This window comes from Saccopteryx leptura, chromosome 2, assembly GCF_036850995.1.
Source record: "Saccopteryx leptura isolate mSacLep1 chromosome 2, mSacLep1_pri_phased_curated, whole genome shotgun sequence".
NCBI classification, from domain to species: domain Eukaryota; kingdom Metazoa; phylum Chordata; class Mammalia; order Chiroptera; family Emballonuridae; genus Saccopteryx; species Saccopteryx leptura.
Genome location: NC_089504.1, coordinates 23,965,773 through 23,978,498, shown reverse-complemented (window position 1 = coordinate 23,978,498; position 12,726 = coordinate 23,965,773). Strand labels below are relative to the sequence as shown.

General features: G+C 39.9%; 1 protein-coding gene across 7 annotated transcripts in view; it reads left to right on the top strand.

The window, feature by feature from the left end:
• Positions 1–12,726, top strand: part of MUSK (muscle associated receptor tyrosine kinase) — a 92,442-nt gene that overhangs the window by 57,973 nt on the left and 21,743 nt on the right. For all 7 annotated transcript variants that reach the window (XM_066365625.1, XM_066365623.1, XM_066365620.1 and 4 more), the window contains one exon: positions 2,892–3,051. In XM_066365625.1, coding sequence (XP_066221722.1) covers positions 2,892–3,051 — 160 coding nt within the window. The remainder of the gene's footprint in view (positions 1–2,891; positions 3,052–12,726) is intronic.

Below are 12,726 nucleotides of genomic sequence, written 5' to 3'. Positions count from 1 at the left end.
GTAGGACAGACTGGGAGCTTGCTCTCTTGGTTCCTGAGATTAGCATTAGAGGAGAGAGCAGAGAAAGGAGAGCAGAGAAAGGCCACATGGAGGAGAGGAGAGAAGCAGCCAAGATGGTGGAGTGCTGAGGGAGAAGCCAGTTTGTGCAGAGTTTGTGCAGAGAGAAGGAGATGAAGAACAGAGGTGAATAAGGCTAGTGAGCTAGAAACCTTTGATTCTAGGAAACTCGGATAAGTCAGTAGCTTTGTGAGCACTGAATGGGTAAGTTTTGGAGCCCAGTGTGTGTTTCTACTTGCCTGCCGGGTGCAAGCTAGGATTAAAGGTAATGGCCCACCAGTTCTTGGCTCCATTGTTTCATTATCATCTGTCCGAATCTAATGCGAACTTGCACTGGCCAGGCGGCTGTGATGGTGGCCATGGATACTGGCTTTATACTTCCAAAGCATATACTTCCTGAAAGAGAGGACTATGCAGAGAAGGTAACTGTTCTACAGATTTCTCTTCTACAAACTGGAAAGGAATTATACTCACAGACCAAACATCCTGATGGCATACAGCATGTTGCTTAAGCATAGAGGTCTTTAGTTTTTTTATTTTTGTTTTTTCCTCACTGTTGCTTTGGGTTAAAATTCAAGGAGAGGCCAAAATTGTATCTCAAATTGTTCAGTCCTTTTGATCTAACTTGGATAGTCAAATTCACTAGAAGTTGCACTTCTGATAAACACAATAATGAATTTGATTTGAATTCCCAACTGAATATATGTCTCTTAAAGATAAATTTTTCTCTCTGCTTTGTCAATTTCTCATTAAGTTCTGGCTGCTTATCTGAGAAAAATGCCACCACATTTAATCTGACCTGGGAAGTTTCCCCCGGTAAGGTAAATTGATGGCCTGACCAGGCAGTGGCTCAGTGAGTAGATCGTTGGCCTGGGATGCTAAGGACTGTGGTTTGAAACCCAGAGGTTGCTGGCATGAGCCCAGGGTTGCTGGCTTGAGCATGGGATCATAAACGTGACTCCATGGTCATTGGCTTGAGCCCAAAGATCGCTAGCTTGAAGCCCAAGGTCACTGGTTTGAGACAAAGGTGGCTGGCTTGAGCAAGGCGTCACTCACTCTGCTGTAATCCCCCAGTCAAGGCATATATGAGAAGTAATCAATGAACAACCAAGGTGCTACAACTATGAGCTGATGCTTCTCATCTCTCTCCCTTCCTATTTGTCTGTTACTGTCTATCCTTCTCTCTCTTGTAAATTGATGTTCACAAAAATAATTTTTGTCATAAAGATGGACACTAATAATGCAGGCAGAGAATAGAAAAGGAGCAGCAGTTAATAGGGCAAACTGCCTGATGGCTACAAAGTGCTTGGTCCCAAGGTCGGGCAGCCACGCGGCTACAGAGGAAGAACGCTGGTCTCTCCCAGGGCTTTCCTCCCCCTTGCTAGTCTTCCTGTGAAAATCTTCCTCAGACAAAACAGAAAAATACTGGCTCCAAATTTCTCATTCCCTTCTACTGGACAGACAGGTCTCTGTCCAGGTTCATGGGACGCCCGCCTCTGGAATAACGTCAAGGCAAACCAAAGTCTGACTCCCTAGTTGTCATTCCATTCAAATCTCCCCCAAACTGGCATTCCCTGCCTCCTATAAGCAGTGGTAATTAAAGAATAATTATTAAAAAGATAGTGTAATACTGAAGAAAAGAGTAAACCACCATTAAAAAAACAAAAAACTCCACCGCTTTAGCAATAATATTTAAGTTAAGACAATTGTTTCGTTCATGGTTGGTTGATTTGGTGAGATTATTGTTGTTACTGTTCTTGTATTCTAATGACTCTTCAATTGCTCTTACTTGTAGGACTGGGGAAGGCACTGTAAAAGTGATTAAAAGCACAGGTTTGGGTCAAACAAATTAGAGTACAAATTCTAACTCTGCAACATACTAGAATATGCTGCAGAGCTGGAATGATGATGACTAACAAGCAAGCACTTACATATACTAACCTGTCAATTATGTGCCGATATTGCAGTGGTCTCCTGCCTCTTCCAGGACATGTGATTTTCTGACTTAAGCAGTATGGAGTGATGTATGTCATGCCTCAGAAACAGAATTGGCTTCACAGCCATTCCTTTAGTAACCATCCAACTACCTGATGTGTATTTGTGGGGAAGTGAACAGAGAGTTATGAAAAAAAATCCGAAAGTATACAACCTCTTATTCTTAACTATCTCTATTTTTAAAAGATAGAGAATACATCTTGGGAGATCCACACAGTGTTTCTTTCCTATGTGCATTGGTTATCTATAACTGTATCATAGTCATCCCAAAGTTTAGGGGCTTAAAACAATAACCATTTATTAATGGTCATGGGTCTGTTGGTCAACTGCAAAGGTTTGTTGATTTAGGCCAGGACTGCTTGATCTTGGCTAATCTAGCTCCTGTGATTGGCAGGTAGGTTAACTGGGTGCTGGTTGGTCGAGAATGGCATTATCATATATCGGGTGGTTATTGTTGGCTCCAAGCTGGAACAGTGGGAATAACTGAGCCATGTGCACCTCGTCCTCTAGCAAGCCAGCTCTGTCTAGTTCACAGAAGGTCACAGGTTCCAAGAGCCACAAGATAGTAAGTCACATGTGTAGTAATGTTACAAATCTCTGTGTCTTTTAAAATCATGTCACAAGGCCAAAGCAGGGAGAAAGATACTACCTCGGGAGGGAAGAGCTACAAAGTCACATTGCGAGGTCATGGGCACAGAGGCAGAAAAGTTTTTGGCTGATTTTGCAAACTACCACATGCCTTTTGATCACAATGCTAATCCTTTTTCTTTCAAGTGTATGGATGCAACATATTAGGAGATCCTTGACCTAATTTTATTTTTTCTTCCCTTTTCCACCAGGTTTCCTCTGGGTCCATTCAAGAAAGTGTGAAAGATCGAGTGATTGACTCAAGACTACAGCTGTTTATCACCAAACCAGGACTCTACACGTGCATAGCAACTAATAAGCACGGAGAGAAATTCAGCACTGCGAAGGCTGCAGCCACTGTCAGTATAGCAGGTAGGAGGGATCTGCCCAATTGCATTGCTCCAGGAGAGGGGAAGAGTTGGCCCTAGTCCACAAAATAGCTCAGAGTGGAAAAAATCTTCCTTGTTTTATATCTTACTCCAGTCCCCTTTGGCCTATTGCTTTATCCATGCGGACACTCCAGAGGTTGACCTAATACTTGTTGATTTTGCTGATTTATTGCTTCAAAAACCAAATCCTCAAATACCTACCCAAGTGATGGGTAACAGCTTCCAGAGGTTCACTTCTCCCTCCCTCCCTCCCTCCCCCACCCCTCTTTCCCTCCCTCCCTCCCTCCCTCCCTCCCTCCCTCCCTTCCTTCCTCCCTTCCTTCCTTCCTTTTCTTTTCCTCCATATCTCCTTCTTTTCTTTTTCCCTCTTTGCCCTCTTTTCTCCTTTTCTTTTTTTCCTTTCACTCTTTTTCTTTCATTTTCCATCTTTTCTCTTTTTCCTTCTCTCTTTCTTCCTTTCCTACTTTTTCTTTCCCCCTTCCCTTCCCTTCCCATCCCTTTCTTTGTCTGGGTTAATCAAATTTCCCAAGGCTCTCAAAGAGTAAGTCTGCAAGTATTTAACATGGTTGTGCTAATCTTTTCATGGCTATTTCTTGAGGGCAGTTTCACTTAGGAGCATGTAATCTATCTTGCGGTCTTTCCCTTTCCTGTTTCATGCAATTGATAGCAGACTTACAGGTGTTTCAAGGAAAAGAGCTGACACATCGAGTTCTGGGATATTTGTGTTGGATTTTAAAGGTTTATTTTTAAAATGTAAATATCCCAAAGGCTTCTGAGAACATTTGTGGAATTCCTAGAAATGAAAATAATCCCTGTATCAGGAAACACCCAGCATGTTATATTCATAGCCTGTCTACCGCTCAAGGGTCAGCAGAGACGCTTGTTCCCGAGTGTAAATCAAGCCCGGGTAAAACCTGTGCCCAGTGCCAGCTTTCCAGAGCCTGACATTTCTTACCGCAGTGCCACTTCTTTGATCTGCCCTGATGGGGAAATATTCAGTAATGTTTGGGGTTTTTAATATGAGGTGAATAGAGACCACAGAAAAATATATAGGGAGCTTTGGGCAAGGCTGGACCTCTCAGGCCTGCCCGTGAAGGGAAGAGAAGATGCCAAAATGAGGACTCTCTTCTGCTGCCTTCTCCAAGGATATTATCTGCCTGTATTGTCTGGAGACTTCACATCAGTTATTCTAAAATTTCCACTGATGGAAAATCATTTCTCCCAGAGAAAATGGGTGAGAATGACAAAAGTAAATTCAACTCAATTTAACAACTGGTAAAATAATTATTAGTTACATAACACTTCGTTGTTTATGAAGTACCCTCTCTTTTTTTATTATTCATTTTAAAGATAGAGAGAGAGGAACAGAGAGAGAGAGATACATTGATCTGTTGTTCCACTTATTTATGCATTCATTGGTTGCTTCTTGCATGTGCCCTAACCAGGGATTAAAACTGCAACCTGAGTGTATCAGGATGAGGTTCTAACCAACTGAGCTACCCAACCAGGGCCAATATAAAGTACTCTTACATACATTTAATACATACACTGGATTCAGGCCATTGTGTTAGGCACAGGATGCAAACTTAATTTACAAATTGGATAGTTAACAACAAAATCCCTGCCTTTTGGGGTCTTTGAATCTAGAAAAGAAGTCAATCAGCCATATGTATTATGGCACAGACTATGTTCTATGTCAGAAGTAGAAGCAAAGTACAACAGCAGAAAAAGAAAGGCTGTAGTTAAAGGAATGGAGCAGGAGACACAAGCATGAGATGAAAAAGTGGAAGTGTATTCAGAAAGCAGCATGATGGGATCTGGGAGTGATGGGGAGAGTGGAAGAAAAGTTCGAAATGTGGGTTCTGGCCAGGTTATGCAGAGCCTAAGTAGGTGGAATGTATTCTTCAATCAATGGTAAGTTGCTTAATTATATTAGAGAAGACAAGTGTAATGGTCAGATATATCCATTATCAAATTAATAGACATTGGGTATCAAAAGTTTGAGAGGCATGGCAAGAAGTTAGAAGGCCATTATAGGAGTCTAGAAAAGTCATAAAGATCTGAACAACAACAGCATCAATTGGCACAGAAAGAAGAGAAGAGATGCTTGGGACCTATCAGGATAGAAATGATAAAATTTGGAAGTGTTTGACTGTGGCAATGCAGTAGAAGGATAAGTTGAGGTATGGCTAAGATTTTGAGGAAGGAGTCCAGGTCAAACAACAATTAAAAAAAAAAACCCCATATGAACACAAAAAGGTTCAGGAGATAAAATAATTAAAATTTTAATGCCTTTTAATTATTTGATATTATTCTAGCCTCATTAACTTATGTTTTAGTTGATATTTGATCAAGACCCAATGTTAAAAAATATATATTTATATCTGTGTGTGTGTGCGTGTGTGTGTGTGTGTGTGTGTGTGTGTGTAGAGAAAGCAAGAGAGGTTGAGAGAGAGAGAAAGAAAACAAACTGATCTAATCTAGTTTAATTTACACCTCCTCTGGGCAGAAGAGAAGAAATACTATTGTTAATCTTAAAAGAGTCTCATTTCAGGTAATTATTAAGTCATTCAAAGATCAATTCCCTGCCAGGGCTCTTCCTGCCTTCCTCCTTTCATCCCTCCCCTGGTTGGCAGGGAAGAAGGGGACTTGACTTCATGCAGTGTATCCTCTGGACACCCCCGTCTCTAGTGAGGTCTGCAGCTGGAGCACTTATGATCTCATTCCTGGTTAGAATCCAGAGGACCTCCCTGGCTGGCTTGGCACCTTTGAGGTTTCTCCTGTAGCAGCCCAGCCCTCTTCTCAGTCAAATCTATCATCAAGCCATTCTCTAGTGGCCCTGTAGCTAGCTCACCCTGTCTTTTCCTACTAGGGAAGGCATGCTGGATTCCAACTCAGCCCTTCTCACCCCTCATGGGGCCTGAAGCAACTTCTGAATCACTTTCAAGTAACACAAAATCCAAGAGCAATTCAGACCTACTAGTTCAGTCCTGCTGTCTACCCAACCATGTCATGCTACCCTTTTCACACTAATGTGGCCATCCCAGGTCAGGTTAAGGAACCTTTAAGATTTCTGCTTGTAGAGTCCCAAATAAAAAATAGGAAAAATTCCCTGTGCTTTTGGCTTTTTCCTTAATTTATCAATTTACCTTTCTTCTAATATTTTGGTCCAGAGAATCTATAAAATGTGTACCTGAATTCTTAATCTCCCTACTTCCCTCCTTTTCATAACATAGCAAGCTAGCAGCACTGGTCACAGACTTCCCCTTTGTGTAGTAACCTTCATAGCCCACCCATTGTAAGTACAGAAAAGACAGCGGTATGACCAGTAAGGAGGAGAACCTAATAAAGTGGGTATGTTTGCTCTGCAAAGGCAGATTCAGCACACGGACATGATTTCCTGATGCTGAAAAGACTTCAGGGCATGACTGTCACCAACTTATCTACAGTAACCTTGCCTCTTCGTTCTTGTCCTAGCCCAAATGAGGACCTGATTCAACTCCATTAATAAATGAAATATACTAACAGAGGAAGCTGTAATCTAATCCCAAATGATGATCTTTTCAGATGGTAGAAAGAGCCTGAAGGTATGGGCAGGCAGCATAGATAGGCAATGTCCCCGGGTGCAGGGCAGAGTGGCCAATGTTGAGACAGACCAGAATAAGGATGGGGCAGTTGGCAACAGCAGCTCCGGAAATATATCCATAAAATATATGTAAGGAAAGAGATGGTGGGAGCAATTGATGGCTAGACACAGTAGCAGAGACGGCTTGAAATCTGCTGCAGCAACAAAGTTGAATGTAGATGAGGAACAAAGACCTCATTAGGAGCAATGGAACCAGCAGTGACTTGACATTAAGGTAATAAGCCTGAAAATGCATGTTAAACAAGTGTGAGGTACTGTACTTGAACCAAAAATCTAAATCCCCCTGCACACAAGGAGGGGGGAGTTATTGAGAGGAACAAAGAGGAAAAGCATCAAACTGGAGTACTGAGGTCACCAGTTCGAAACTCCAGGCTTGCCCTGTCAAGGCACATAGAAGAAGCAACTGTAAGTTGATGCTTTCCACTCCTCCCTTGCCACATACACACACCTTTCTATCTCTCTCTTTCTCTCTCAAAAAAAAAAAAAAAAAAGAAAGGAAGAAAGAAAGAAAGAAAGAAAGAAAGAAAGAAAGAAAGAGATGAGCAAAGAGGAACTCCCTCAAGTTGCTAACTTATAAAATGACACAAGACCCTTAGTTCAGCCTCTGATCCATTTTCCATGTTGGGTCTCACTTACTTTGAGGAGAATTGAAGCTTTCCTAATTTTCCTAAAATTTCCCCAGGAAGATCCAATGAGGGTGTCTCAATGATATGATGGAATAAGACCTCTGAACCCCAAGAGACACCTGCCATTTTCTCTTCATCATGGTGACTTGTTCTTTTCAGTTAAACCTGCTAGATGTCTCAGGAAGGTCTCTCTACCATCAGTGAGGACACCACCTTTCAACTCGAGGCTGCTCCCTGTTCCAGAGAAGTGAGGCCACTCTGGTGAAAAAGGAATTTGCTGAGTCATTCTAATTCAGAATTATGTCAAGGAAGCATGGTCTCATTCATGCTCTCCAGATCTTCCAGAGCTTGAATGTAGCATCTGCTTTCTCTGTGCTGCTTTTGGCCCCTCCCTCCTTTGGCCTCTGATGGGGCCAGAGGTCCAGAGCTTTGAGTCAGGTGTGGGGCCTCCCCTTGACATCCTGGCAAGGCTTCCTTACCCCAAACTCTTCTTTCTCTCATTTCAGTCAACTCCATCCTCCCCTAGAGTTCTGTAGTCAACAGCCCCCTTTGTCACATTCTTTGTGTTTCACTTTGAAGCTTTTACTCTGTCTGTTTATTTACTCATCCCAGCAGGGAAAACTGGAAATGGAAAAAATCTGGTCTAGCGCTTAGGATGAAGTCTAATGATACCTCTAGTGTTTAAGGACAAGAAAGAAAAAATAAAGATCAGCCTTCATTTTCCCAAAACTCTTCCATGTGTTTGCCCAAATCCTTATGCATTATTTGAGAAATGTGATATACTTCTTTCTGACTCATTTACATTTGCTGTTAGTCATCAAAAGGAGTCAGAAAAACTTTTGGAACTTCTCCCTATGAACCAGGAAGTTGCATTTCCCCTCCAGTCACAAACCCAAAAGGTTCAAATTGCAATTTAAACTCACCAGGACACAGGATATTTGGCAAGATGCCTTCTCTTTGTCATTAGAATCCTCAGCCCTGTAGCAGAGACCAGCAAGACTCTAGAGACAGCCCATGATCCCTCCAACAAGCATAGTTCTGGAAGAGCCAGAGGCCATCAAAATAGACACAGGCATCTCACCAAACATTTAAAGAAGAATTAACACCAATCCTTCTCAAACTCTTCCAAAAATCTGAACAGGAGGGAACACTCTCAAAATCATTTTACTAGGCCAGCATTATCCAGATACCAAGGTCAGATAAGGACACTACAGGAAAAGAAAACTTCAGACCGCTATTCCTGATAAACATGGATGCAAAAACTCTGAACAAAATATTAGTAAACTGAATTCAATAGCATGTTAAAAGGAGCATACACCATGGTCAAGTGAGATTTACCCCAGGGATGCAAGAATGGCCCAACATATGCAAATCAATAAATATGATATACCACATTAATAGAATGCAAGATAAAAATTATATGATCTTCTCAATAAATGCAGAAAATGCATTTAACAAAATACAATATCCTTTTATGATAAAAAAAATGTTCAACAAATTGGGTATAGAAGTAACATACTTCAATGAAATATGAGCCATATATGACAAACTCACAACCAACAGCATAATAAATCAGGAAAGGTTGAAAGCTTTTTCTCTAAGATCAGGAACAAAATATTAGTACCCACTCTCATCACTCCTATTCAGCATAGTATTGGAAGTCCTAGCCAGAGTGATAAGGCAATAAAAAGAAAGGCATCCAAACAGAAAAGGAAGAAGTAAAATTGTCTTTGTTTGCAAATGATATGATTCAATGTATAGACAATCCTAAAGACCACCAACAAATATTAGAATAAATAATTCAAAAAATTGCAACATATAAAATCAACATACATAAATCAGTTATGCTTCTATACATTAAAAACAAAAAAATTTAAAAAGAATAAAGAACATCACATTTATAATATCATCAGAAACATTACTTAGGGATAAATTTAACCAAGGACATGAAAGATCTATACTTAAAAAATTCTAAGATTTTGGTTAAATAAATTGAAGACACAAATAAATGGAAAGATATTCTGTGTTCATGGGTCAGAAGAATTAACATTGTTAAAATGTTCATACTATTTAAAGCAATTTACAGATTCAAGGCAATCTGTATCAATTCCAGTGGCATTTTTCACAGAAATTGAACAAACAGTCCTAAAATTTGTATGGAACCACAAAAGATCCTGAACAGTCAAAGCAATCCTGAGAAGGAAGAACAATTATGAAGACATAATATTTTCTGGTTTCAAATTACACGATAAAACGATAGTATAGTAATAAAACAGTACAGAACTGTCATTAAAAACAGACAGATAGACCAAATGAAACTGAATCAAGAGCCCAAAAGCAAACACATGCATATGGTCAATTAATTTATGAAAAGGTGCCAAGAATATGCAATGGGTGGAGGACAGCCTCTTCAATAAATGGTGTTGGGACAACTGAATAACAACATGCAGAAGAATGAAACTGAGCCCTTATTTTATACCATTCACAAAAATTAACTTGAAATGGATTTAAGATTTACACATAAGACCTGAAAACATGAAACTCCTAAAAGATAACATAAGTGGCAACTTTGTTGACATCATTTTCATCACTGATTTTAATAGGACATGAAAAGCAAAATAAACAAGTGGGACTATTCCAAAGTAAAAAGTTTTTGCATAGCAAAGAAATCATCAACGAAATGAAAAGGCAACCTATGGAATGGAAGAAAATACTTGCAAATCAAGTATCTGGTAAGGACTTAATATTTAAAATATATATTTTTAAAAAGTTATACAACTCAAAAAAGCAAAAACACAAACAATATGATTTAAAAATGGGCAGAGAATCTGAATAGACTTTTTTTTTCTACATGTGAAAAGGCACTCCACATCAGTAATCATCAGGGAAATGCAAATTAAAACCACAATGCAATATCATCTCATACTCACTAGAGTGACTGTCATTTAAAAAGAGTTAACAAGTGTTGGCAAGGATGTGGGAAAAGGGGATTTCTTGAGCACTGTTGGTGAAAATGCAAATATGTTTACCCACTATGGAAAAGAAATGAAAAGTAAATTATTCCTCAAGAAATTAAATATAAACTACCATATCATCCAGCAATCCCACTTCTGGATTTATAGCTAAAGGAAAATAAAATAGGATATTGAAGAGATATTGCAATCTCATGTTTATTGCTGCATTGTTCATAATAGCCAAGATATGAAAACAACCTAAGTGTCTGTCAGTGAACAAACGGATAAAGAAGATGTGGCATATACACACGATGGAATATCATCCAGCCATAAAAAAGAATAAAATCTTGACATTTGCAACAATACATGGATAAAACATGAGGGCAGTATGCAAAGTGAAATAAGTCAGATAGAGATAGAGAAATACTGTATGGTCTCATATGTGGAATCTAAGAAAGCTTAACCCATAGAAACATAGAGTACAGTAGTGGTGACCAGGGGCTGTGGAGTGGAGGTAATAGAAAGTTGTTGATCAAAGGGTACAAAACTCCAGTTATAAAATGAATTGAGTTTTGGGAATCTAATGTACAGCATGGTGATTATAGTTAACAATACTGTATTACATACTTGAAAGTAGCTAAAAGAGTAGATCTTAGATGTTCTCACCAAAAAAAGAGAAGTGGCCCTGGCCAGTTGGCTCAGTGGTAGAGTGTTGACCCAGCATGTGGAAGTCCCAGGTTTGATTCCCGGTCAGTGCACACAGGAGAAGCAACCATGTGCTTCTCCACCCCTCCCCCTTTCCCTTTTCTCTCTCTCTCTTCTCCTCCTGCAGCCATGGCTCTATTGGTTCAAGTGTATCAGCCCTGGAGGCTGAGCATGGCTCCATGGAGCCTACACCTTAGGAGCTAAAAATAGCTCTGTTGGGAGCAGGACCCCCAATGGCAGAGCATTGGCCCCAGGCAGGGGTCACTGGGTGGGTCACAGTGTGCATGCGGGAGTCTACCTCTCCCCCTCTCACTTAATTAAAAAATGAAAAAGGGAGAAGTGGTAATTATGTTATATGATGGAGGTGTTAGCTATCTATGGTTGTATTCATTTTGCAATATTTAAATGTATCAAATCACCACACTGTATATCTTTAACTTATAAAATCTTATGTCAGTTACATCTCAATAAAGCTAGGTGGAAAATAGACACAGGGATTCAGGAGAGGAAAATACATATTTGTATTTACCATTCACAATGGTATTAATAGATCCTTCATGGGAGAGTTATGTCCAAAGTTCTGCTTATGATTATGAAGTCTCAGGGAACAGGAATGAGTCTGTGGTCACACTTCTTCTCTAATATGAGTTATTCCCCATTCTACCAACACTCCCACCTTCTGCAATGCCTCTTCTTTATACTGACCACCAGGGTCTGGAGCTTCTTGTTACTAAATTTAAAACTTGAATGAATATATGTAACATGACCAAAAATGGGCAGTAGGGAGAAATACAATGTGGTAGTATTGGAGTACTCCATCCTCAAATAGCCCACCTTATCAAATAGTTCCCCCTTTTTCTCCAGGGATGTGTTCTAAGACCCCCAGTGGATGCCTAAAACCTCAGATAGTACTGAACCCTATATATACTATGTTTTTTCCCTATACATACCTACCTAAGCTAAAGTTTAATTTATAAGTTAGCCACAGTAGATTAGCAATAACTAATAATAAAATAGAATAAGTATAACTATATGCTGTAATAAAAATTATATGAATGTAATTACTTGCTTTCAAAATATCTTACTGTACTGTACTCACTCTTCTTGAGATGATAGGATGTGAGATTCCTCAGCTTTTCATTGAAAGGAAGCACTTTTCAGCCTCTTTTTGGCATATCCGAATTGTCAGCATCACTATTCTTGCGCTTTGGGGTCATTATTAAGTAAAATATGGGTGACTTGAACACAAGCACTGCGACATCGCAACCCTGGATCTGACAAGCAAGGTGGCTACTCCATGACTAACAGGCAGGGGGCGTCTACAGCGTGAAGACGCTGAAGAAAGGGATGATTCACATCCTGGCAAAATGGAGCAGAATGTCGCGAGATTTTAGACCCGCACACAATGAAAAACTCATGAACTGTTTATATCTGCAATTTCCCACTTAATGTTTTCAGACTGTGGTTGACCGCAGGTGACTAAAAGTGCAGAAAGCAAAACTGTGGATAAAGGTGGACTACTGTAGTTTTATTTTCTATATTTTAAAAGAGTTGATATTTCACACAGGACAGAAAATAAACAGAACTTTGAATTACATTTCATAATCAATATAGTTGATTGAATGCACTCCCATGTGTCACGCTCTCTCACGTCTGAGAATCTGAGAGTCATCCTCCCAAGGTGTCCCTAATCTTCTCAACTGTGAGACAAGTGATAATGTATCAGG